The sequence below is a fragment of the Mesoplodon bidens genome (assembly GCF_964165515.1).
Source record: "Mesoplodon bidens genome assembly, chromosome: X".
Taxonomy (NCBI): Eukaryota; Metazoa; Chordata; class Mammalia; order Artiodactyla; family Ziphiidae; genus Mesoplodon; species Mesoplodon bidens.
The window spans coordinates 123591414-123619301 of record NC_138163.1 but is presented as its reverse complement, the minus strand read 5'-3'; the positions used below and the strand labels follow the sequence as shown (position 1 = coordinate 123619301).

General features: G+C 39.0%; 1 protein-coding gene across 3 annotated transcripts in view; it reads right to left on the bottom strand.

Moving 5' to 3' along the window:
- Positions 1 to 26492, bottom strand: part of RPS6KA3 (ribosomal protein S6 kinase A3) — a 111370-nt gene extending 84878 nt beyond the window's left edge. Inside the window, exons 1-2 of one of the 3 annotated variants that reach the window (XM_081222473.1) lie at positions 26112 to 26128; positions 2557 to 2593 (exon numbers count right to left, since the gene is read on the bottom strand). Coding sequence is in view for 1 of the 3 variants with exons in the window: in XM_081222471.1 (XP_081078597.1) it covers positions 26112 to 26180 (69 nt within the window). In the remaining 2 variants the exon portion in view is untranslated. Of the gene's footprint in view, positions 1 to 2556; positions 2594 to 3583; positions 3659 to 26111 lie in introns of those variants that run through there. The other 2 variants (XM_081222472.1, XM_081222471.1) reach the window with 2 other exon arrangements.
- Between the last annotated feature and the right edge of the window lie 1396 nt (positions 26493 to 27888).

Genomic DNA, 27888 nt, shown 5'->3' with positions numbered 1-27888 from the left:
AGAAGTAAATCTACAGCTATGACTATAAACTACCCCAAGTCTGTTCTTTTCTAGATAACTCGAGGTCCTTCAAACACTCCTTTTAGAAGATGAGACCACTTTCTTTTCTGAGCACACATCCAAATCATCTGAAAGGGTAGTAAAGAGAATTGTGTGCAATTAACATTGCAACCTTGATATGACCAATGCAGAGTAAAGTAAAGGGCATATCACCTCCCTTGTCCTACATAATAAACTTATATTAATGCAGTTCACATATGCATTATTTTTGGAATGTCCACAACACATTGCTCGGTCATACTACTTTTTTTTTTCCTGTTTTCTGTCTGTTACATCCTTGTTTTCTTCACTTACACTGCAACTAAGCCCTCTGTCCTCTATTCTGTACTTAGTCTCATGAATAAAACCTTACTTTAAATTTTTGATTCATCTTTTTCCAGTTCTGATTCATTGCTACAACCTCTATAGATTAGATTCCAAATCTGCCAATCAGCTACTTCACTATTTTCAGCTCCATGTAATCCATAAATTGTACAACGTATTTTCTTTTTTGAACTTTTCACCCAGCTAATCAATAGTGATATACTAACAAAACAATCTAAGAAAAAAATTAAGTGAAACATGATCTAAAGGTATTTTATGCTCTTTTTGCAAAAACATCTACTTCCTTTCTGAGTTTACCAAAGATTTAAAATTTTGAACAATTTAATTTTTAAAGCAGGAAAATATAAAAGCTAATGTTATCCTACATACCAGTGAAGCTTTACCAAAACCGACCCCAAAAAGCACCTTTATTTCAACAAACCTTTTGTATCACTTTGCCAAAACAGGGATTCAAATGCTATCTAATAGAAATGAGTATAAAGTTACCTATGCAGCTAAGAATTTTCACTTTTGAAAAAGGACTCTCGACTTCACTAGAGATTAGGTTACATGGACCACCAGTCTGACTCAATATTGTAATACTCATAGTTCCAAAAGTTCAAGGAATAATACCAATTAAACAAGAAAATTTATTTCTCTAATTTTAAGAAACAAATAGAAAAAAACATGTGGTCTGAATCTGGCTAGTACCAGGTTTAAACCCCAGTTCTATCACTTACTACTGTAGTTACCTGACCTTGGGTAAGTTACTTAACATTTTGAGGCTCAGTTTCTTCATTTGTAAGATGCATATAATATCTACTTCACAGGGATGCTGTAATTAAAAGGACCCACCAAGGGACAGTAGGTGCTCAGTAAATGCTACATCCTGTCCCCTCTTTGGCCTCAATTGACTGTGTAATATTTACATTTCTACAGTTAGCTTCCAAAGTGTAATGCAATAAAGAAGTACAAGAGAGTGTTGAGATACCTGTTTCACCACTTACTACAGCCAATTTCCTGCCAAGCAGGGTAGAAGAGATCATTCATATGTGTGATATATTTTTATACAATGTGGCTATAGAGTGAGTACAAATGCAAAAGAATAGTTTAAACGTGAGGCAAATGTATTTATCCTCTCTCATCCCACCATAATGCCTTCCAGCCAAAAAATCGCAGATCTTGGCAGACTGTACATATGCAAATATTATGTGAAATACTAGAAAAGGTTAGGAAATGCTAATCAAGCTTTACTCTGGTAGTCTGAAATGTGTAAAAGTCAAAAATTAGAATAACGTACAATATGGGCCTCAGAACAAATCAGAAAAAGGAGACTGTTAGCTTGAGTTTCAGCAGGTATTGTTTTCAACATTAACTTCTAATGTTGTGGTATAAAATTATCACTTAAGATAATTTTCCTGCTCTTAAGGTGATAAACAATTCAAGTCAGTAATTCTGAACGAAGGTTTCAGGACTTCTAGAATATCCCAAAGTATTTTAAGGAAAATTTTGAAATGTTAAAAATAAGAGTATTTTTCTAATTAAAAAAATTTTTATTTTAAGCAACCCTATTAAACAGATTGTTCTGTCATAATGGCATGTTACAACCACACACATTTCCAGGCTGTTTGGCTGTTTGATACCTCTGAAAAAATGCACTGAGTCCAGCAGGAGATCATCTTGTATAAGTACACTAGGACTAAAAAAATCATCTGTGATTCAAAAATGCTACCTTGAACTTAGTAGGACATACCATCTACTGACATCCTACTACCTGGAAATGAAATGTATATATAAACACTGGGAGAAAAGAATTCCTCACAGAGAACAGCCTAAAGTAACAGGAAGGGAGGAGGAAAAGAATGGGGCCAGAGCCCTAGTGTACTAATTTGGAGACCCAGGTTGTAGATATGAGCAAGAATCATGCCTTTTTCTTTTTTTCTTTACTGTCCTCAAGTTTCCACAAGTGTATCTGCCTTCCAAACTCCCTGATATCATTAGTTTTCCTGTCTAAAGCGTATGCCATAGGACTTCCGTGAAGATGCTGAGGATGAGGCTTGAGAAACCTCTCTAAGACTTCAGTTAAGATACCATCAAATTGTTCAGAATCCAAAGAATCTTCTATGCAATCACATTGAAACAATAAGAAACAAGCATTTTATATTCTTAATAAGGAATGTATATAATCCTTACCAATGTGACAGGATTAAGAATCAGCTCCTCATTTATCCTAAGGAAATATCAGAGATGTGCATAAAGACTTATGTACAGTGATATTCATCATACTCATTATACTGAAAAATAGAAAACAATCTAAATGACCAACAGGGGACTGGTTAAATAAATCAAAATACATCTATTCATATGTAGGAATACTATGCAATGATTAAAATCAGGGCCTCAAAGAAAAATCAATGATGCAAAAATATGATTGCAATATATTAAGTTAAAAAGGATACAAAACTAAATAGTATGATCCCAATTTTGCATACCCCCCTCCCAACATGTGTGCATGTAACTGGCAAAACATATATAAAATCTTATCAGTAGTTACCTGGGTCATAGGATTTTCTTCTTTGTACTGTATTTTCAAAATTATATGCATTTATTATATATTATTTTATAAAGAGAAAAACAATCAATGTAACTAGAAAAATCCATTTATTTCTAGTTAAGGTGCCCTTACATGTGCTTTGCTATTCCTCTAGCAACTAAAGGTCTGCTAGTACTCAGGACTATTCTATTTTCTAGACTAGGGTAGGAATGACCACTGGTTATATTTACATTATTAAGTTTTAGAGGAAACTTTCAGAAGCTTTTTTTTTTTTCCTCTCTGATGGTTTCCTGTGGTTGTGGCCTCAGAAAATAGATACGTTTTTAGGCCTGAGTCCATCTCATTTTTTTGGAGTGTACCCCTAAGGGGAATTCTGCTTATGAAACAAGAGTATGTTGAGATAAGAATAAAGAAACGAAAACACGGTAGCCAAAATTAAATCTGCATTGTGAATAGCAAGTATTGGAACTGACACTGCAGAAAACAGAATCCATGCCAAGGAGGACAAACTTGAGTAAATGAAAAAAAAATGAAAGAAAAGATTAAAAAACGATGGAGGACAGACGTAGAAATAATCTATGAATAACAGATGCTCCTAAAGAAAAAACCCCAGCAGTTTAATCAATCAAAAGTATAAGAAAACTTTCCAGTTCCGGAAAAAAATACCTGAGACTGGAGACTGAGAAGGTTCAACAGAGATCATCAACACCAAGACATGTCCTGGCAAATGTTTTTAAATTTCAAGGATAAAGATATAATCCTACAAGCATACAAGCAGAAAAAAATAGGTTATTTTCAAAGAAACTAAAATCAGATTGACCTCAGATTTCTCCTCTGCAACAATAAAATGCCAGAAGACAATGAAGTAATGACTTACAGAGAGTTAAAAGGGAAAAGTTATGATCTAAGGATTTTATACCTTGTCCTACTTTTTCATGTACAAAGATCACAGGAAATTCTTCTTAGTTCTGCAAAGTCTTATAAAATTTCACCATCCTGGTAGTACCTTTTTTCATAAACTGTTCAAAGGTATGTCTTAGACCATTGAAAGAGAATCAAAATAAGAACTCAAGAATACTGAGGTAGGAAAGAATTGGTGAAGTATATTGATACCAACTTAATATCTAGAAATAACTGAATAAAATAACCCCAATAAAGGAGAAAGGGTCAATAATGAAGAATAAATAACTGATATAAGTATATAAACAATATAAACCTTTAGAAAGTTAAAGGTAAGATTTGTAACCTCAGGATAAATTAATGTGGACTCAAATTAAAAGAGGCAGTGGAAGAAGGGAGAAACTAAGATTCTAAATTCTCTGTCTTTCCTAAAAAGATATCTTAAAACCACTACTTTTAGTAACTACCTAATAAATATAAATTTTGGAATGCTTTGAAAAAGCATACAACAACCGAGAATTATACTTATTTATTGCAGTCCAAATCAGTGGAAAATATAATAACTGGCAGACTGTGAATAGTACTTTATGCAGGCATCACATTCAACCCTAAGCACGGAGGTAGGTATAATTACCCCTATTTTACAGATGAGGAAACCAAGGCTCAGCAAAGTTAATTTGTGAATGGCAGAAGCAAGATTCAAAGCCAAGTCTTTCCAGCTCCATAATTCTTTCTTCAATATTTCATAACCTCTTCAAACAAACAAATCCATAAGGCAGAAGAAAAAAATACCATAAGGAAAAGAATAAAAAACTTAAAATAGGATGACAAATAATTCCAAAAGTAATAATGTAAGAAATGTAAAGTATCTAATTAAAACAAAGTGTCTTACTGGATATCGGATGCTATTACAGAATTATTGATGTTTTTATGAGTGATGATGGTATGTTCGATGTTTATGAAAGTCTTTATCTTTTAAGCAATATAAACATAAATATTTATGTCTGAATTGATGTATCTAGGAGTAGCTTCAAAATAATCCACTGGAGCCAGGGAGGGGAAGAGAGAAAGTAGTGTGTGTGATGGGGAGTGCAGATGAAACAAGACTGGCCATGAGTTGATAATCTTTGAGGCTGGTCTTATGGAAATATGGTGGTTCATTATACTATTCTCTCTACTCTGGTATGTGTTTGAAATGCTTGATAATAAAAATTTTAATAGTCTTAGGTTATATTTTTAAGAAGCTTAAAAAATCCACACCAGTATTTACTGCTTTAAAGAGAAAGCCAAGCAAAAACATGTAAGCATAGAAAAGCATAAAGAAAAAGAAGAAAGCAAGTGTATGTATTATTAAGGACAAAAATAAAATGTGAAGCAAAAACCTTAAGCTGATTAAATAAAAAGGTGATTCGATTTGGACTAAAAATATAATTAGTACTTAATACATACAGTAATAATAATTGCTATCATTTACTGAGCAATTACTGCACACCAGGCAAATACATCTTTGATGCTTCTAAGAACTCTGTGAGGCATTATCACTAATTTACAAATGAGGACATTAAGCCAAGATGGGTATGTCAATCTTTTAAAGCACTGTATCCTCAGCCCCTAGCAAAATGCCTGGCTGGCATACAGTAAGTGCTCAATAAATATTTGTTGAATAAATGAAAAAGTCTAATATCCTGCCTAAAGCAAATAAGTAGAGCTTAAATTCAAACCTAACTGATTCTAAAACCCCTACTCTTAATTACATTTAAATCTTTTCATAATATTTCATAGTAAGAGGGAAGATGTTTATTTCCTTTTGTGTATGTTTCTGTTTGTCAGATTTTCTACAATCAGCCTGAGTAACTTTTTTCAAATAAGTCATTAAAAATAATAAATGCAAAATAGTACTGAACACTTAATCACTGACTAACCTAACCACAAAACACAAAAGGAGATTTCTGGGGACTGTAACATGAAATAAAGGGACACAAGTGGAAGGGGAAATTTTAGCACACTAACATCAACTAGCATAATGAATAAAACAGGACAAAGCATTTGATGTGACTTACATTAGAATAGGTAGATACTGAATTTTATAATGTAAAAAGAATATGGGTTCAAGTTATCTATGAAAAGTTATAAAAGACTGACCATGCTCTAGGCCATGAAGTAAATCCAAAATTCTTAAAAGCAGGAACTGTACAGATACTTTCTGATTATGATAAAAAACTGAATAAGGAAATAAAGCACTCATTCAGAAATCAATATTATTCTAAATAACTACTGGCTCAAGGAAATAAATAATAACAGCTATCATTTATGCAATGCTTATTTTGTTCAAAGTACAGTCAGTGTTGGCTATGTTGCATATATTCTCTCATTTAATCCCAATTAATCATTAATAAACCATGAGGGATGTTATTATATAGAGAAGAAAAAACTTAGGTTGAGAATTAGTAACTTGTCCAAGATCACAGAGGTATTAAGTTTGCAGATAAGACAACTGAACCCAAGTCTGAATCCAAAGCTCACACTACGACACAGAAATGATGTCATATTACTGTTAGAATTCAAGTACAGGCATCTAGCTGTGCTCATTTTTCTCTATTTATAAAATAAAATTTTGTAATAAAAAGTGGAGAAAACTACAACTCTTCCTTAACACATGTTCTGAAAATGTCCGTTTGTTAAGTACACTACACTAAGAAGGTAATGGTTCATTTTTCTAACATATCATTGATCCGACATAATATTGCAAATTGCATAATCTCCTAAAAGAGACTCCTTTGAACATATTCATATTCTCGAGAGGGCAATTAAAAAGGAAGAAACCACAAAATCAGATAAAGTAGGGAATATAAGGTAAACATGATCGCCACTAAATTTATTTCTAAAAAGTCACTATTTTCTGGTACTTATCTTCAATCCATAAGAGTTCAATGGAATCTTAGCCAGCACGGATTTGAGTCCACCACTAACTGTGGGCAAGCCCTTAAAGCCTCTCTGATTTGTGGTTTCTTCATGCATAAAATATGTGGATATCTAAGGGCTCTTCCAGCTTAAAAATGTTATAATCCTGTAACTTTAAGGATTAAAAGTATTTAAAATTTTGTGGGGTTTTTACACCTGAGGAAATTACTAATTCTGTATTTAAAGCTGTTTTGTACGTTATTTCTAACTCAAATTCCTTCTTTCTTTTCTGCACTTGGATACAAAAGTGGTACCTTTGAATCCAAGTGTAAACAAGGATAATACCAAAGAATGGATTGTAACAAATGCTGTCACCTGAAAGAGAAGTACTAACAAAGAGAAAATAAATGAAACATTGTTTTTCTGTGTAGATTAAGGAACCTAAAGCAATTTTATAATTTCCACAATCCAATCTTACTAGTCTTATTTTACTAGTAAAGTGTCAACTTATTTTTTAAGCTCCTCTGTGTACTCCCAGTGCTATTTCTGCCTTCCTAACACCTTCAAACCCCACCTCTTAGTACCACATGGAGTTGGCAGTGTTTCCCAAACCTGTGTGATGATCAGAATCACCTAAGATTCCTGTTAATAATACACTACCTGGCCTTACCTCAAACTGAAACTGAATCAGAAGTTCCAGAAGCCCCGTGGCTCGGTATTTCATTTTTTAAACAGGCACCTTAGATGACTCCTCTGATTAGGTAAGTCTGGGAAATCACAGTGTAGAGAAAAGATCATGGGCTTTGGAGCCTGACATACCAAGTTTCAGAACCTGGCTTTGCCCTTTATTATAGGTGTGACTTTGGGCAAGCTACTTAACGTGAGTCTCAGTTTTCTAATCTACAAGATTTGAATACCAGTTATGCTGGAGGTTGTAATAAAGTTTAGTACGCTTAGCCATGCTGGGTGCCCAGTAAGTGTTAGCTTCTCTTTCCTCCTGCTCATCTTGCCAGAGGAATTGACAAATGCAAATACTTGAGAGTATTCTGATGAGTCCCTTACCCTAATGGGTCCACTTCCATTTCTAGGGCTAAAAATCTGAGTACTAGATAATTCATTAATACATTACTTGGTTTGGCTAATTTAAGTCTTAGGAAAAAGTCTAATAATTTCTTCTGGTTTCCAGAGGCTTAGGGAAGTCCTTCTATCTAAAACAGATACACCATGATGCTGAGCTTCAAAGCCCAAGCTTTATTTGCTATGTGACTGTGGCAAAATTACCTGAACCTCTGTTTCCTCATCGGCAAAACAAGTGGTGCTTAAATGTTTGATGAACTGAACCCAACATGTGTTACTGATAACATAACTGTTAACTAAAAGTCACTTTAATTAAACATACACACAGTCTTACAAACATTCTTAAGAACAAAACGACAGCAATAATAGCTTGCCAGTAAGTGAAATGAGACAGAATAGGACTTGCTCAAATACACAATAAAAAAAGAGCTTAACAGCCAAGCAATACCAACTGTACCTTAACACAAAGTGTACTAGACAAGTTTGGAACTGAACTTACTTAGGAAAAAACAATCCAAACTACTCACTCATTAAATATATATACATATATATATATTTAAAAGTACCATAGGCATAAACACAACCAGGCAGCAAGGTTTATTTTCGGAAAAATGAGAAATATAGTTTATAATTACAGCTCCATAATGAATTCTAGCTGTATATGTATTAAGCATAAACACTATTAATAAGAGCACTCTACTAAAAATTGTTAGTATTAACCGTCCAGATAAGCTACAAAATAAAAGAAACCTAAAGAAATTAGAAAAAAACTAAAAATCTGGGAACATCCATTCAAGACAGAGGAAAAGTTACCCTCAATTTTAAAAAAATAAACAAGATAATAACAAACCTCAAATCCTACTGAAAGTAATTTAAAGAACCATAGCTTTTCTCTCAACTTATTTATTCTTTACTACAACTATTTTCTTTCATTTAGTTCCTGCCCTTTGCTTATGTTTATTTCCAGACATTTAATATTTTTACTGCTATTTTGAAAGAGATCTTTTTCCCATTATCATTTCTAACAAGGAAAACTATGTATTAATTTTTAAATATATATTCTGTTTAATACCACCTTATTAGACCATCATTAGTTTTCACAAACCTTTTTAGTGGTTTCCTTAGATTACCTAAATAGATGATTATATCATCTATGAATAGTTTTCTTTTATCCTTCTTTTGAATACTTTTTGATTTTCTTGTCTAACTTCATTAGCAAACTCTTCTAGAATATAAAATAGAGGTGAAAACAGCAGGCACAATTTTAATGATTGCCCATAATATGTCTCCATCAAGCATGATGGTGGCTACTGGTCTGACACTATTTTTTAATAATGTTAAGGACACACCCTTTTATTGCTATTTTACTGTTTTTAATTGAGAATAGACACTGAATTTTATCTAATGCTTTCTCAACTTTTTTCCTAACTTTTAAATTAGAAATGATTATATATTCACAGGAAGTTGCAAAAATAATAGAGAGGTCCCATATACCTTTAACCCAGTGGTTACATCTTACACAACTTCCTGCCAAGACCAGGAAATTTATACTGGTACAATGCCCAGACCTTACTCAGATATCACTGGTTTTACAGGTTCTCGCGTGTGTGTGCGTGTGTGTGCTCATTGTTACACATTTTATCACATGTATAGGCTCCTGTATCTACCACCAGAGTAAAGATACCAGTTCTTCACCATCAGGATCCTGCGTGTTGCCCCTTTACATCCACCTCTCTCCCACCCTTCTTCCTACCCCTGGCAACCACTAATCTACTCTCCAATTTTGTCATTTCAAGAATGTTATATAAATGGAATCATATGGTATGTAACTTTTTTCCACTCAGCACGAATTCCCTGAAGATTCGTCCAAGTTGTTGTGTGTATCAATAATTCATTCCTTTTAGTTTAGTAGTATTCCAGTATTCCATGGTGTGAACATACCACAGCTTGTTTAACTCTTCACCCGTTGAAGGACATTTGGTGTCTAACTTTTGGATATTACAAATAAAGCTGCTATGAACATTTGTGAACAGACTTCTATGTGGACATACATTTTCATTTCTCTGGGATAAATGCCCAGGAGTGCAACTGCTGGGTTATATAATAAGTGTATGTTTAGTTTTTAAAGAGATGACCAAACTATTTTCCAGAAAGGCTGTATCATTTCACTTTCCCATCAGCAATGTATGAAAGATCCAGTTTGTCCACATCCTCACCAACACTAGGTACTGTCACTATTTTTCATTTTGGGTATCCTAAAAGGCATGTAGAGATATCTCATTGTGGTTTTAATTTTCATTTCTCTGATAGCTAACCATGTTGACGTCTTCTCATACGCGTATTTGCTATCCATATATCCCCTTTGATGAAATGTCTGTTTGTCTCTTTTGTCCAGTTTCTAACTGGACTATTTGCCTTTGTTACTGTTAAGTTTTGAGAGTTCTTTATATATATTCTAGATACAAGTCCTGTCTCAGATATAGGTGTGCAAATACTTTCACCCAATCTGTGGCTTGTCTTTTCATCCCCTTAACAGGATCTTTTTCATAGAGTGAATATTTTGAATTTTGATCAAGTCCAATTTATTATTTTTTTCTTTTATGGATTGTGCTTTTGGTGTCTGGTCTATGAACCCTTCACTTAGCCCACAGTCCTGACGATTTTCTCTTATATCTAAGTTCTAAATGTTTTAGAGTTTCCACAATCCATTTTGGATTAATTTTTGTATAAGGTGTGAGGTTTAGGTTGAGGTTCACTGTTTTACCTATGGGTGTGTAATTGCTCCAAGCACCATTGTTGAGAAGGCTATCTATTTTTCCTTCATTGAATTGCATTTGCACCTTTGAAAAAAATCAGTTGGCCGTACTTGTTTGGGTCTATTTCTGGGTTCTCCATTCTGTTCCCCTGATCTATGTATTTATCCCTTCACCAATACCACAGAATTTTGATTACTGAAACTACTTAGTAAGTCTAAAAGTTGGGTAAAGTGATTCCTCCCACTTTATTTTTATCCTGTTTTGGATATTTTCGTTCCTTTACCTTTGCATATAACTTTTAGAATACGGTTGTGTTAAACCTATAGAAGAATTTGGGGAGAACTGACATCTTTACTATGTTGTGTCTTCTAATGTATGAACATGGTAGACCTCTCCATTTATTTAGAACTTTGATTTCATTTAACAACATTTTTGAGTTTTCAGCACACAAGCCATATACATGTTTTGTTAGATTTATACCTAAGAATTTTTTTAAGCAATTACAAATGGAACTATGTTTTTCATTTTGGTTTCCACACAGTCATTGCTAGTATATAGAAACACTATTTTTGTGTGCTGATCTTGTATCTTACAACTTTGCTGAACTCATCAGTTCTAGATTTACGTAGATCCCTTGGGATTTTCATTGGAGAGCTCATGTCACTTGCAAATAGAGACATTTTTATTTCTTCCTCTCCAATCTGTATGTCTTTAATCATGTGTTTTGCACATTATTAATATTTTTCTTCAACTTTAATATGGTGGACTACATCAATTGATTTTTTGAATACTGAACCAGTCTTACACCCCTGGAATACAACCCACTTGGTCATGCTGTATACTTCTTTTTATATGTTGCTGGATTTGTTTTGCTAATATTTTGTTGAGGATTCTGTGTCTATATTCTTAAGGGATACTGATGTGGAGTTTTCTTTTCTGTACTGTCTTTAGGTTTTGGTATCAGGGTGATACTGGCCTCAAAAAATGAGTAGTGATATGCTTGCTTCCTCTTCTATTTTCTGGAAGAGAATGTGTAGAATTCATGTTATTCTTGATGTTCCAGATCCTTCTTTTATCATTTCTTTTCTGCTTGAAGAACTACCTGTAGTCATTCCTTCACAGTCTGTTACAGACACATTCTCTTAGCTTCCCTTCACCAGAGACTGCTTTGATTGCACCTTCATGCTAGAAGGATATTTTCACTGGGTACAGAATGCTGGGTTGCCAGATCTTTTCTTTCAGAACTTAAAAAACAGTGTGCCATTTCCTTCTGGCTTCCATGGTTTTTAATGTGGGATCTACTGTCATTTGAATTATTATTCCCCTATAGGTAATAGTTCAGTTCTAACTGCTTTTAAGATTCTTTGTCTTTTAGTTTGATTTAGAAACAAATTTCAACTGTGGTAAAATACACCTAACACGAAATTTACTGTCTTAACTATTTTTTAGTATACAGTTCAGTATGTTAAGTATATTCACATTGTTGTGCGACCAATCTCCAGAATTTTTCATCTTGCAAAATTAAAATTCTATACCCATTAAACAATTTCACATTTCCGAAGGTTTGATTTTTATGTGCCTAGGTGTGGATTACTTTAGTTTACCTTATTTGGAGTTCAATCAGCTTCTTGAATCTGTAGGTTTACATCTTTTGCCAAACTGGGGAAATTTCAGGCATTATTTCTTCAAGTCCACCTTTTTTCTCTGCTTCTGAAACTGTGGTGACATGAATATTAAATCTTCTGTTAATGTTCCCAGGCCCCTGAGACACTCTTCATTTATTTTTTACTCTGCTATTCAGACTGAGTAATTTCTATTGCTCTATCTTCAATTTTATTGATTCTTTCCAGTCACCTCCTTTTTTTTTTTTTTTTTTTTTTTGGCTGCACCGCATGTGGGATCTTAGTTCCCTGACCAGGGATCGAACCTGAACCCCCTGCAGTGGAAGCACACAGTCTTAACCACTGGACTGCCAGGGAAGTCCCTCCATTCTTCTATTGAGCCCATGTAGTAAGTTTATTTCAGTTATTGCATTTTTCGGTTCTAAAGTGTCCATTTTCTGCTTTATTTCTTTTCTGAGACTAATTTTTCATTTGTTTCAAATGTGTTTGTGGTTGCTCACTAAAGTATTTTTAGGATGGCTATTTTAAAATCCTTGTCAGACAATTCTAATACCTGAAGCATCTCCGTGCTGGTATCTGGTGCCTTTTTTCTCATTCATGATGCAATTTTCTTGGTTCTTAGTATAAGTGAACTTCAGCTGTATAATGGACATTTTGGAGATTTTAAGACTCTGGATCCTATTTAATCTTTTTTAGCAGGCAGTCTACCAGTTGAGGTGCAGTGTGAGGGCAGGGTGAGTGTGTATGTTCAGCTTCCTGCTGGGCTCCGCCAACACCACCCTGGCAAAAGTGGAGCAATGACTCACACTGCTTTTTTGCAGATGGGTGGGATGGAAGTTCAGCTTCACTCTTGCTCCCAGTGAAAGTGGGGCACCAACCCATACCACCTCATTGCCTCTGAGTAGGGGTGCAAGCTCAGCTCCCTGACAGACCCCACTGACAATAGGGAGAGGGGAAGTGGAGGGCTGACTCACACTGCTTCATTGCTGCAGGGTAGCGTGGAGTTCAGCAGAGTTCAGCGGAGTTCAAGGTAGACTTCAGCTCCCTGAAAGGCCCAGCTGACAACAGGAGAGGGAAGAGGGAGAAGTGGGGTGCCAATCAGCCCTGCCATCCACCACTCTGTTCCACCTTGTAGATGCCAGATGGGGGTGGCATCTGGGCCCTACTGCATCAGCAGAGGGGGGAAGCAGCGTTGACCAGGCCACCTCCAACCATCTTGTTCTGCCTTGTTGATGCTGGGTGAGGGTGGACCTCACTGACACAGGGCAGGGGGAGGCTTAGTGGGGACTAGTCCTGCCTCATACCACCTTGTTATGTCTCATTGCTTCCAGGTTGGAGTGGAGGCTCAATTGGCTGCTGGACCCCACTGACACTACCCTAGTGAGAACACCACCTCCTTCTGTAGGGAGTGGGACAGGGGTGGTGGTGAGGGAATATCAGGTCCCTGCACAACATGCCAAAGCCACTGAGCAGGGGGAATCAAAGTGCTATTTGTTTTTGCTAGGCAGTGAAGGGGAGAAGGGGCGATTAGGTCCCTGATCTGCCCAGCCAACACCACTGAGTAGAGGAATCCAAGCACTGCCACTTGCTTCTTAGAAGTAGGGTGGGGTTTTTCTGTTGGTGTTTGGCTACAGTAGGGTGGGTATTGACAAAAAGGTTTACTGTTGTTAGCCCACCCTTTCTTTAGTCATCTGGCTAAAGAGAACAGGCTTTCCTTGGAACCTTTTTTTTTTTTTTTTTTTTTTGCGGTACATGAGCCTCTCACTGTTGTGGCCTCTCCCGCTGCAGAGTGCAGGCTCCAGACGCGCAGGCTCAGCGGCCATGGCTCATGGGCCTAGCCGCTCCGCGGCGTATGGGATCTTCCCGGACCAGGGCACGAACCCGTGTCCCCTGCATCGGCAGGCGGACTCTCAACCACTGCACCACCAGGGAAGCCCTGGAACCCTTTTTTGTCTGAGCCTGTTGGTGGTTCCAGGTTGGAGGCTTTTACAACACCCTGTCCAGGATATATGGGAGGCAATAAGAACACCCAGGGAACTCACATTTGTGTCATTCCTTTAATCCCAAAGTCTGTAGGCAGTCTGCTTTCTAATTTCCACCTTTCAGTGTGTTCCTGTACTTGTTTGTTGTGATGTCTTAGGTGTTTTAGTTGTAAAGGAAGACCTAGGAGGAAAAGGACTCCTCCATCTTGGCAGAACCAGAAGTCTCTGCCAAGTGATTAATTTTTATGTTGAAAATAACATTTTGTGTGTGTGTGTGTGTGTGTCGTGTGTGTGTGTGTGTGTGTGTGTGTTAAAAGAAACTTTATTGGGTGTTTGGGGTAATGACATTTATTTTCTAGGTTTCCACATTATGGTTAAAAATGCACTATGGAAAACTGCTATAACATCATAGATCAGAACTTTCCCCTAAAGTTCCGATTATGTTTATATCATTCCTGGCTAATTTAGCTTGCTTCATGTTATTCAACTGCCTGTCCACCTCAGTACTTTCACACTATAATATTCCAAAGGAAAGAATTCTATCTCATTCATTATCACCTAGTACTATACCACATAAATTCAGAACAGCCAGGGAGAAAAGATCACTTTAAAACTCATTTTGAGCTCCTCTTTTTAATAATCCAAGGCAAATCTTACTTTTAACTTGTCTGTGACATTTCTCTCTTTAAGTAACCCCCCTTACTGCTATCAACATCCATTGTGATAGTTATTCTTCTTGAATTACACCAAGAGCCAGCAGGAACTTGAAGGAAAGAAGGCCAACAGGGGTTTTGCTTTGCATTTTCACTACTTTAAATGAAACATCTGTATATCTCACTTTAAGAGATGGATCCTTGAAAATTCATTTATTTGTTGACTTATATTTAATTTCAGAGATTCTAGACTTTTTGTTTTGACTGACCTTCAATTAATTCCTGTACTCTTGCTTTAAATAAGAAACTATAGAATAGTATAACAAGACTGAGGAGACTGTAAGGAAAAATATCACTGCCTCAATTTTTGCTTTCTTTGTATAATTTTTTTAATAATTAATCTTTTAACTCTTTGTTGTGTTCGTCTAGAAACTCTGCTCTGGCTGGGAGAAGGTGTGGCCCAGGTGAAATAGGGCTCTATTCACCCAACTGGAAAGCCATTGTTCTAGAAAAAGCTTTTTACTTATCACATCTAAAAATAAAGGAAATCTTTTAAAAGTACAAACTGAAACTAAGTTTTCTGAGAACTATGTATATAACACGACACCGATAAGGATCTTATATATCAGCATTAGAGCGAAACTCCGTTTAAGTCCCTAAATCAGCAGCAAAATAAGCACAAGAACTATGGATACGAGTAGACAATAAGCACATGAAAACATCCTTCACATTCCCAGTCATTAGAGAAATGTAAATCAAAACCACAATGAGATACCACTTTCAAACACACTAGGGTGGTTATAATGAAAAAAACAATAACAAGTGTTGGTGAGGATGTGGAGAAACTGAAACCCTCATGCACTGCTGGTGCGAATGTAAAATGATACAAACAAGTTGGAAAACAATTTGGCAGTTCTTCAAAATATTAAATATAGACTTACCATATGACGCAGCAATTCCACTCCTAGGCAAACACCCAAGGGAACTGAAAACATGTTCATATAAAAACATGTATACAAATGTTCACAGCAGCATTATTTATAATACCCCCAAAATGGAAACAATCCAAATGTCCACCAACAGATAAATCGATAAACAAAACTGCTATAATCACACATTACTCAGCCATAAAAATGAAGCACTGGGCTTCCCTGGTGGCGCAGTGGTTGAGAGTCCGCCTGCCGATGCAGGGGACACGGGTTCGTGCCCCTATCCCGGAAGATCCCACATGCCACGGAGCGGCTGGGCCCGCGAGCCATGGCCGCGGAGCCTGTGTGTCCGGAGCCTGTGCTCCGCAACGGGAGAGGCCACAGCAGTGAGAGGCCCGCGTACAGCAAAAAAAAAAAAAAAAAAAAAAAAAAAAAAAAATGAAGCACTGACACATGCTACATTGATGAACCCTGAAAACATTATGTTAAGTGAATGATGTCGACACAAAGGCCACATATCACATGATTCCATTAACATGAAATGTCCAGAATAGGCTAATCTACAGAGACAGAAATTAGATTATTAGTTGCCAGGGGCTGGGGGAAGGAGGGAATAGGTAGTGACTGCTAATGAGTATGGGATTTGGGGAGTCATGAAAATGTTCTGGCATTAGATAGTGGTGATGGTTGCACAACTTTGTGAATATACAAAAGACCACTGAATTGTATACTTTACAAGGGTACAATTTTGTGGTATATAAATCATATCTCAATTTTTAAAAAGATTAACTAGGGCTATTTAACCTAAGAATTAAAAAACCCAAGGGGGGAAAATAGTCACCAATGATCAACGTTTCTTTAAATTTCCTTTTCTTTTACTGTAGCAAGATAATTGGCAACTTTTTCAGGTTGTGCCAGATCCTGTTTTCTGGCACTCTGAGGGAAGGTCAAATAGATTTTTCTGAAAAGAAGATGCAAATATAAAGAAGTAATGATTTAATAAGCTGCAATTAAAAAACAGAGCACAGTTACTCAAGCACACACCTAGAGGTTTCTGTATGGAGAGGTGTTAAGTTACATCTGGGCAAACCCCCTTTTTCAAGTACAGTAGTTTTGTTTCAAATTCTCACTTGTAAGATAGTTGTTTAGAAATCTCAAAAAAATTTCCCATGCGATGTCACATATGATGCTGTTTCTCAGGCCAGCTCACAAAAGCTTATTTTACCCATGCTGTATTTGGAGAGTAATATCAATTTTGCTTTTCTAAGTCTCCCTATACGTTCCCATGAAAACATCTGCTCCATACTAACCACCTGGACCCTTTCGCCCTTAGGAGGAGATGTCATCTAGACCGAGTCACTCACCTCTATGCTGTTTTCAACCAAAGCAGGGCAGTCTAGTGGAAAATCAGTGGGATTGCAATCCGCGAGACTTGGTGTTTGAATCCTGCCTCCTCCACTTAATAGCTGTGCAACCATGAACAAGTTACTTAACCTCTCTAGGCTTCAGTTTCCCCACCTGTAAGTTGAGGTTAATTACATCTACCTCATTCAATTTGATATACACAAAGAGTCTAGTTAGAGAGGGCATTCAGTATATGTTAATCTCCAAGATGAACCAATCTACTTTCCCAGTATTAATTAGCACAGTATAGTGAACAAAATGCACCAATTCTGATAGCTAAATTTCCCCAATGCTTCGATGTTATCACTTGAATGAGAAATGTCACTGTGAAGTTAGTAAAGTTGTAGAAAGTGCAGAATGGTTATTTGAGGGGCATGTACCACTTAGGAGGACTTATCAAAATCTTCAGGGTAGAAGAGAGACAAGACGAAGCTGATTAAACATAATTTGAAAAAGCATATTAAATATATATATTTTTTAATTTAGAAAAAGCTTTAGCCTATTAATTTCAAACTACAAGTAAGAAAAGGTAGAGCTGAAAAACACTGGTGTAGAAAAAAAGGGTTCAGTTTGTGCTAATTCTATAATCTAGAACTGTGCTGTTCAATGTGGTAGCCAATAGCCACAGATGACTATTAAAATTTAAGTTAATTAAAGTTAATTTAAAAATTCAGTTTCTCAGCCATACTGGCTACATTTCAAGTGCTCAGTAGCCACACATGTGGCTGGCTAGTGGCTACTGAATGGTACCTGTCTAGAAGCTGGGTTTTTTAAGTGAATCTTTCCTATTATTTTATATTCTTTTCAGGTAGACTCCTCTGCTCCTAAATGTGAAGAAGTGAAATAACATCCTGGGTAACTGAGGTTTTTAGTAGAGATTCTACAAGATTTCTGGAGTGAAGATTTCTCCCAAAACATTGCACTTGAGGTGCACTTCAATCTATTAATGTCAAAATGAACTTTTGTTTCAGGCTATCATTTGCCATCTGCTTCTAACACATATCAAATGACTGAACCAAGTTTCCTATAACAAGTTTTGTGGGCCAAAGGATTAGAGGCAAGCTCACAGAAATCTAGATGACCAGGTCAGACATGAAGATGAGATCATCATCATATGTAACATTATAAAAATCAATTAACATGGTGGATAAAACAATTAATTTTTAAGGTATGTAAGAAACCATGGATAGAGTATTAGTTAAGATGGGCAAATCTGATTTAAGTTATGCTACTGCTGTAATTCTATTTATACTAATAGAGGGGAAGACTGATAGGAAGTATAAAAGCGCTTTGGGATTTACACATAAATGTAGGGTTATCTAATATTCAGGAAACTAGCATTATTTCATGAAAAAACAAAACAAAACACAAAAATACCCTCCAAAAGACAATGTGGAGAGCTGACTCCAGGTGGGGCAGTAGGCTAGCTTCCTGATCTTTAGTTCATTCACATTCCTTTCTAGCTGACACCTTCAAGACAAGAAGGTAAATATTCAGAGTAGGTAATGCCAGTAATTGAGCTATGCCGTTATGGTATGCTGAAGCATAAAATCACTGTTTGTTAGTAGGTAATACGCCCCTCGAATACCCCTGACTCCAGAGGTATGTGTATATGATGGGCAGAGATCAGAAAAAGGGTGAGGAAGTCATTTTACATTATTGGTAAGCTGTAAGTGTAAATTTTTTCTTAAAGATGAAGTAACAATGTTCCCAAGTTAAAAACAGCTGCATCAAAATGTCATTAACCCTAGCTGTTTTCTAGTAACTTCAAGTTTGAAGCAATTAATTAAAAAAGAATTGGGAGAAGTAGACAGATTGACAGCAGCATAAAATAGCAAATGATAAGAGTTTTTTAAAACTATGAATATTAAAAATAAATTACAGAGTAAGTCCATGAGGGAGCCATTTAGTAGGGGCAATTAGCTTGATATTAAGGTAGAATATGACCATTACCTTTCAAAACACTGAATTTTAAAAGTTTAAATTATTTAAAACTTTTATTTAAACTACTGCATTTAAATTTTTAGTCCACTATTAAGATGGAAAATTGTTACACAAATTAATTTAGAAAGACTCCAATTCAAAATGAAACAAAAACTCTTGTTTGACAGTTACAGAAAAAAAGATTTGATACAGTCAATTAAACATTAACAGCTTGTTTCCAGGCAATACTGGATCATGTTACTGTAGTTATCAGACTTTCCAAAACTGTGTTCTGCAAAGCACTTGTGTCCTTTGAGACTTCAATAGATGGTTCATGAAAAAGGGGTGCTGACATCAAGTCTCGAATGCTGTGAGCTATTTCCTTTTTGCAGATTCAGCATGTACATCATCATCTTAAAAGTTCTAAGATGTTATGCAGTAAAGACACTGGTCAGATCTCATTTAATTCCACAATCCCCAAATTTATTTGATTATGTCAGGCTCCTTTGGTTTTTTTGGAGGGAGAAGATGGTTGTTGGGGCACAGACACACTTTGAAAATTTTCAGAGACTTCTCAGTTGAAAATACCATGTGTACTATTGAAAGTTCCTTAAGTACCAGTATCACATAACAGAACAAAATCCAAAGGATTGTATTTCTAGACAGGAGAAGCCAGTCACTCATGGCATATTCAAATAACCAAAATAAATGTGTTTATAGTAATGGGGAGGGAAGTGTGCCATATTAATTTCTGTCCCTAAAAAATGAAATTAACAGAACTGATCCTAAAATATAAAAAGGTGTGCACATTTTGTTTTGATACTTTTTAGAAAGTAAGTTAAAATTCTACCTATTGATGCTATATATTGACTTTATTTCTTCAGAGACACACTTCCTTCAAGAGGTTGACATATAGGGTATATCATATTTCAACAATTATAAGACACCATCGTGTGTGAGATATACTAGTATCTTATATATCACTAAGGGAAAAAAGCCACTGCTGATTAAACAACGACATGCCGTGGACAGTGAGAGGGCTTCCAATTTGAGCAACGTTGAAATATGAACATACTTTCTTTTCTTCCTTCTTCCACACATATTCTTCAAAATGTTTTTTATGTGTTTCCCCCCTCTAAAGACAATACTGTAGAGGGGAACAATATAAAAAAGGATAAGATTCAAGAGATTTCTGTTCACCTTACCCTTACAGTTATATTCAGATATTATAAAGGTTCTCTTTAAACAGATCAATCAAACCATCTTGTTTGTTTGTTTGTTTTTTGCAGTACGCAGGCCTCTCACTGCTGTGGCCTCTCCCGTTGTGGAGCACAGGCTCCGGTCGCGCAGGCCCAGCAGCCATGGCTCACGGGCCCAGCCGCTCCGCGGCACGTGGGATCCTCCCGGACCGGGGCACGATCCCGTGTCCCCTGCATCGGCAGGCGGACTCTCAACCACTGCGCCACCAGGGAAGCCCCAAACAAACCATTTTTAATTGTTCTGTTTGATTCTGGAAAAATTACCCAAGAGGAAAAACACAGAACTTCCTAAGACAGTGCTGTTTTTTTTTTTTTGTTTTTTTTTTGTTTTTTTTTTTGTGGTATGCGGGCCTCTCACTGTTGTGGCCTCTCCAGTTGTGGAGCACAGGCTCAGCGGCCATGGCTCACGGGCCCAGCCGCTCCACGGCATGTGGGATCCTCCCAGACCGGGGCACGAACCCGCGTCCCCTGCATCGGCAGGCGGACTCTCAACCACTGCGCCACCAGGGAAGCCCCAGACAGTGCTGTTTGAGAGATGATTCATTATAACTATTATTTATTAAACACAAACCGTGTACTGAACCAAGTGCTTTACATATATTATCATTCAATTCTCACCACAACCCCATGAGGTAGATATTATTTTCATGCCTATTTTACAGATTAGGACGTTGAAGCATAGAGACATTAAATAAGTTGCATAAGATTACAAAGATATTAAGTGGCAGAGACAGGGCTCAAACCCAGGTCTTCATGGCCCCAAAGTTTATGTTCTTTAACACTTTGCCATACATCCAAATTATCCCACAAAGTAGAATAAGTAAAACTGAAATATTTAATTGCTAGTAACTAATGTATTTGCTTAAAATAGCCAAATGTATTAAATGATAGTTATGTTCTATACAGATACATTTTATCCTGTTTTATACAACGAATATAGTATATTTGTGTTTGTTTTGTTAACTTGACACATTTTACTTAATAATTAAAATTTACCGTTGTTTTATCTTTGCTTCTATGCTATTTGGTATTAAATTGAAAAACCAGAGTATCTGAGATTTGATAACTGTTCCAGATTAACGAAAGACACAGGAAACTGTATCAACTCCTAAAGATGGGGGGGGTGCGATAAATCTAATGCCAAGTATTAAAATGCAACTGCTTGTTTTTCCTTTCTATTACGTGAAATGGGGAACGGGGATGTGTAAAATATACATTTGCTCGATTGCATTCCAATGCTTTAAAACTTGTCATCCACCAAAACACATAAACAACTGAGCACTATCACACTCATGCATTACCAAGAGACCACCAAGATGTCACTGTTGTACACTGTAATCTGAACCACTAGGTCTAAAGCATCCAGTCTGCACTGGACAAACTGGGCCACTTGACGTCATCCATCATTCACAGCCTGGAAGATCACATGTCCCTGAACATGGAACTCTAGAGCAAATCTTGTCAATGATCACAATGGTATAAATTTTTTAGTGGATGATAAATTTTAAAAAAATCTTTAGAATAACTCTTCTGCAATTCAGACTTCTGATAAATGATCTGCTATATTTTTGATCATTCTATAATTTACTGAATGTCATGTCCTTGGTCAAGAGTGCACATCCCAATTATGCCACTCTTCTTATATAAAAATAAGATATACTCATTGTGATTTCCAGAAACATACTAATGAAAAGGCAAAGTCTGCCTATACTTGTTTCTTTAATTGGATAAGTTTCTCTCTTTATCTTAAAATTTAAATGTATCAAAGAAGTTTCTCATTTTGGATTAACCCCATCAGTACAGGATCAAGCTGCCAAAATAATGCAAACCTTCCTAAATTCTAGTTTAACAAAAACTGATATTATAATCACTGAAAACAACAAAGTGTTCAATAATGTGTCACAGTTACTCGACAGTTGACATGTAACAATACCTGTCCTCTCCTCAGATCTTCACTTGGGGGAAAGAAAAAAACCTGAAAGGTGGTAAAAATGAAACAGGAAAAGGAAAAGAAACTTAATAAAACATTATTTTTTCAAAATCAAAGATCACACTTTAACAGAATGTTTTTCCCTACAGATGAAACATAAGAAACCTAAATACAGTGGAAATATTACAGAATCCAATAAAATCTTTGAGGTTAAAAATGGTTGCACACCCACTGAAGATGGTTTCCAAAACAAGGGTCTCATTTTTTATAAATAAAATATTTATATAGTTAATATTTTTCAATGCACTATGGAACTTGTCATTTAAAGGAATTCGAGATAGCTATTTTTACATAACACATTTCTATAAAGCAAAAAGAACCTCCTTAATTTTATTATTTTTGAAAATTGTTCATATTTACGTTTACTATAATTTATCTTTACTAAAAATGAGAAAAAGGTGTCACTTTAGGTCAGGTTTATGATCCAGTAAATGTCCCTAACAGCAGTGGCAAGAGTTGTAGAAAAGAATAGCCACAATCCCTTTATATCCATCTCCTAAACAGTCAAATATTCAAAAACACATTAGCGTCTTTAACTCATTAAAGAGTTCTGAATTCACCTGGACTATTTAGGAAGCTATTTTGTTTTTAATCTTGTACCAACCTTGACTTTGCTTACACAGTACTTCCTTTATTATTCTAAATTTGCTTCTTTAAACATTTGGCATAGTTCTAGCCTATCATGTTCTGACCCATGTTTCAGTTCAACCACAAGGGTTTTTTTGTTCTGAGCACCATGAGACCCATGTGAGGTCAAGAAGACATGTAAAGGAATGAAGAAACTGCCTGTACTTTTAGTGAGGTACTCAGTTCTTTTAAGATTGCTCATATTTCAATGTAAGATTAAAATGATAAGAACAGAGATAAACTGATAATTACCCTATTCCTGACCTTCATAATTAATTCATCGGTCATCTAGGGGGCCTATACTATGTATGCGCCAGGCACTGTGTCAAGAGCTGAGGATACAGAGAACAAAAAGAAGTCTCAGCTTTGAAGAATTCACTGTCTCCTAGGGAAGAGACCATAAATGTAACTTTCTATAGAGATCAACCCTGAAATCTTTTAGCCTGAAGAGAAACAATCTGGTGTGTTTACTCAAATGACTATTTTTTAAAAATAGTAAAATACAACTATTCACTGATAAGAACTTACTGGGGAGGAGATAGCATAATGCTAAGCATAATATTAAGTCCAATATCAGACGTGCAAATGAAAATTTTCAACCTTTTCCTTACTGGTTTCAGTATTTCCAAATTTGCATCAGAAGTAATTTACTTGAAACAGCTGAACAACCAAAGGCAATAAATATCTAAAGGCAATTTGTTAAAATCTAATTTTAATAAATCTAGGCAACACTGGCTCTGACTGACATACCTTATGCCAGAATATCAAGAAAATTACTTGAAAATGGCAAATTGTGGGAACCTATCTGCCAGGTTCTGGAAGCCATGACAGTAACTGAAATAACCAGGCTTTAACAAATGAGACATCTTATAATACCATAATTGTTTTTGAAAATACTTGACCTCTAACTACCGGTTTACTTATTTATACTCTGATTTTTTTTCCACAAAAGATTTGAAACAGCTACCCTAGCATAAAGCAAAGCACATGAATTATATGCATCTGGCTCTGAATTATGGCTCTGCCATTTACTATTTATAATCTTTGTGCCCTTAACTTTTGAGATCAGTTTCTTAATCTGTAACAATGGGGACCATAATCCTACTCTGTTGGGTCATAGGAAGGATAAAATGAAATAGCATGAGCACAGTAAGCACAGTATCTGGTATATAGTAAGTGCTAAATAAACAATAGCTTTGTGCTTTCTTTATCCAATTGTATGCTATATAGAAAAAGGATCAGGTGGAATTTTAAATGACTTTTTTTTTTTTACACACTGATGCGTGCCAAGCAGAACTGTGGACTGATTACGAGTTGCAAATGTTAACGTTTGCATCTAAAAATCGGGCTCAAAGCAAATTCAATTTCTTTGCAAATGTTAACGTTTGCATCTAAAAATCGGGCTCAAAGCAAATTCAATTTCTTTCCACAAGGTCGGCACTCTGAGAACACATTTTAGCTATATTACTTAATATAACCTTTTACCTATATTACTTAATGCAAAAATTTTTCTGAAGGAAAAAATTGAATGAAAAGAGCCCCGGGAGCACTACGTTTCATACTATCCAATTCCAAAGATGATTAAACATTCTAAATTTGATTTTCTTACAAAAAATTCACAGTATTAGACTGGCTAACAATTTTAAATGAAATTCTCGTAGATTTCCTTAAAAATTTTTTTCAGAAAACATCTATTAATGTGTTTTCTATTGAAGAGCAGCGTTTCGTTTAGGTTTTAAAAATATGATCCAAGTCGCAAAATACTAAGCACCAACCGTAAGCACTATTACAATTCTGCTTGCGATAAAGAGAGAGCAAGTAAACATTTTATACAGCAGCGGAGGTGACTAGGGAAAAAGTGCAAAGTGATTTGAACTGATCCCCGTCCGCCTCCCCCTCCATTCTACCCGAGAATGCAAGTGTCCCGCATCTCAGATCAAACTGAGCCTCGGTCTTACTGACGTAACCAGTAACCCTATCCACCTCTCACACTGCGGAGGCCGGCAGGGCAGCGGCTGCCGCCAAGTACACCACTCATCGGAGCCTGCCCCATTCCACCCCCGCGCTTCAGTCATGCTTTCCAGAAATGGGGTCACTCGCTCAGTAACTATTACACACACGCAGCCTATCATCCTGTAATCCCCCAAAGTCCGCTGTGGGGAATAGAAGACAGCAAAAAGTCAAGAAGGAAGAATCACAGACGCGCCACCATCAGGAATTGATTTTCCGCTCCGGAGAGGAGCGCTGATGCCCTGGAATGGGTCTTGTCTGGATTATTTTCGCAGACCCCGAGTTGGTTCTGGGACAGGGGCGGCTGCGAAGAGTCGGGCGAATTTTGTTTTGCCCTGTTTAGGTATAGTGTTTGGGTCACTCGGGTGGGTATCTCAGGGACGGTCACCAGATCGCGGACAAGGAAAACCAGAAACCCCTTTACTGCGGCCGATGATCTCCTAGAATACCACCCTCTCACCTCCATGGACAGGAAACTCAAGTTAAACTCGCAGGAACGGGGTCCTCGAGCTCAGGGACCTCAGAAACGGGGCGGGGGGGGATGGAGGACCTCAGGCTTCCACTCTCTCCCTTACAGCAGCAGAAACCGCTGCGGCAGATGGGGGGGGGGCAAAAACCCTTGGCTGTCCCGCACCCCTTACCCGAAACCCTCACAGGTCGCCACCCCTGCCCTGGGCCGTTCCTGCCCCCGCGCGCCCGGCTCCCCGGGACAACCCTCTCCCCCGGCCGGACTCGAGAGTCCCCTCTCCCCAGTGAACCCAATCCACACCCCTCCCGCATCCCCCAAAGTCACCAGCGTCCAGGGAAGCCCCCGACCAGGCAGGGCCAAACTTCCCAACTCCTTGCCAGCCCCCGCTCCGCCTCCCGCTCCCCCCACGCAAAGTTGATGAAAATCGGCTTCTTGCAGAGCCCCGGCGCCCACTCCAAACCCCACGCGCCACCACACCACAGCCCCCCGAGCGAGGGAAGGGAGGGGAGAGTGCGGGTGGGAGGAACAGAAGGGCAAGCAGATCAACCCCAACTATCCAAACCGGAATCCCGAACCGAGGGGAGACGCGAGCGGCAGAGGAAGGGGCCGAGTGGTCGGCTCCCGGGTGGGGAGTGAACTGGCGGGGGCGCGGGGAGGGGGCGCGCCGGCCCCGGCCGCCCGGCTGCACTCACCTCAGCGCTGTCGGACGGGCTCTCCACAGCCATCTTCTGCCACGGGTCCGCCAGCTGCGCCAGCGGCATCTTCCCCCCCGGCCCGCCGCCTTCACCGCCTCCTCCCTCCCCGCCCGCCCCGCGGCCGGCCCCGCTCCGTCGCCGCCCGAGCCACACGGCAGCAGTGGCGGCAGCAGCTGCAGCAGTAGCGGCGGCTGCCCGGGAGAGGGCTCGGCGCCGACACCGACCCTCGAACGCCGCGCGCCCGGCTGGAGACGCCCGCGCGCCGAGCGAGAGCCTCGCGCCGCTGCCGGGCACCGGGTCTCGCCCCTTTCTTCCTCTCCTCCTTCCGCCGCCGGGACTACAGCTCCGCCCCCCCGCCGGTTCCCGCGCCCGCTCCCAGCAGAACAGCAGCCCCCGCGCGCTCCGCTACTTCCGCTCACAACATGGCGCCTAAGCGATACCTGTCTCTCAGAGCGAGGCTCGGCCGCCGCCGCCACCGCCGCGCGCACCCGGGGGCGGGGCCTGGGAAGACACGCCCCTGGCCGCGGCGCTCCGCTAGTCCCTCCTTCCTCGCCCCAGCCTCTGCTTCTGGGCCTCGCCTTCTTTCTGGAAGGGCGAGCTGGAGAGATATGGGGGCGTCGGCGGGAGGTGGGGGAAAGAGGGAAAAGGGAGGAGGTGCGAAAGGCTGGGGGTTTCTAAGTGCCGCGAGTCCGAGCAGGTTGAAGGCTCCTCGGGGATGCAGAGGAGTGGTCCCCGCCCAGCGGGGGAGAGAGATGGGCGAGGCGCAGGGGTCGCAGTACAGTGCCGAGGACCCGGGGAGGGGGCGTCGGGTGTCTTTTCGGCGCGATTCTTCCATGGGTGCACGTGGGCGCGCCGAGTCTATGGGCACATCCCGTAGTGGCCCAGGACCCGCCCTCTCCCAGGGTCACACGATGGGCATTCACCTGCCCCTCCACCCCCCACGACGGGGACACGGAAGGGTATGTGTCCCGGAGCCGCCTGGGGGTTCGGCTCTCGGTTTGAGTCAAGGCTCTCCAAATTGACGCTCTTGTGTTATATTTTTAATATTTGGAATTAGTTTGTCTTGCATGAGTCGATCCCCCGCCCCAAGTCCTCAGAGCCCTGGGGCTTCAGGCCCGACCCTCCAAGCGCGCCCCCTCCCCGGCTCTCCGCTGCCTAAATCCCTCACGAAGGAGAAAACAAGGAGGTTCTTTAAGGCTGCCCCTCTCGGCAGAGGTTGGGGAATTATTTATAAATATCTTGTTGGCAGGAGCCCGGGGTTCCTGCTCTTCTGTTGACTTTAAGTAAAAGATTAGATTAAAAATCAGGCTGGCGGTGGGTGGAGGAGGGGGGAGAGGGAGGGCTTCTAACTCCTCCCGCCCGAGATAGGGAAGCCCTAGGTTAAGGAAACCCAACCCCCAGAAGGCAACGGAGGGCCCAGGACGGGGAGAACTTGAGGAGAGAAGCCTGGGCGTCTGGAGTGGGTTGGGGGGAGGGGGCGGAGAGTTCGACCCCCTGTTCCCCGCGCCAGGTGCCGCGGCGAGCTCAGTGCGTCCGGGCAGAATTGTGTAAAAGTCCCCAGGCTGAGTGGAAAGCCACCGCAGCGATCGGCTAACCACCCTACAAGGAGAAGGAAAAAAGTAAAGGGAAATCTCGAGGCCGGCCAGTGCCTCTATCCCCTCAGGCCTCGGCCCAGGCGTCCCGGCCCTCCCACGCCGGGCGACCACAGTGCGACCCCCGCTGCGCTCCCGGTGCACGCCTTTTAACAGCTTCCTTTCATCCTCGGGGACCCGCA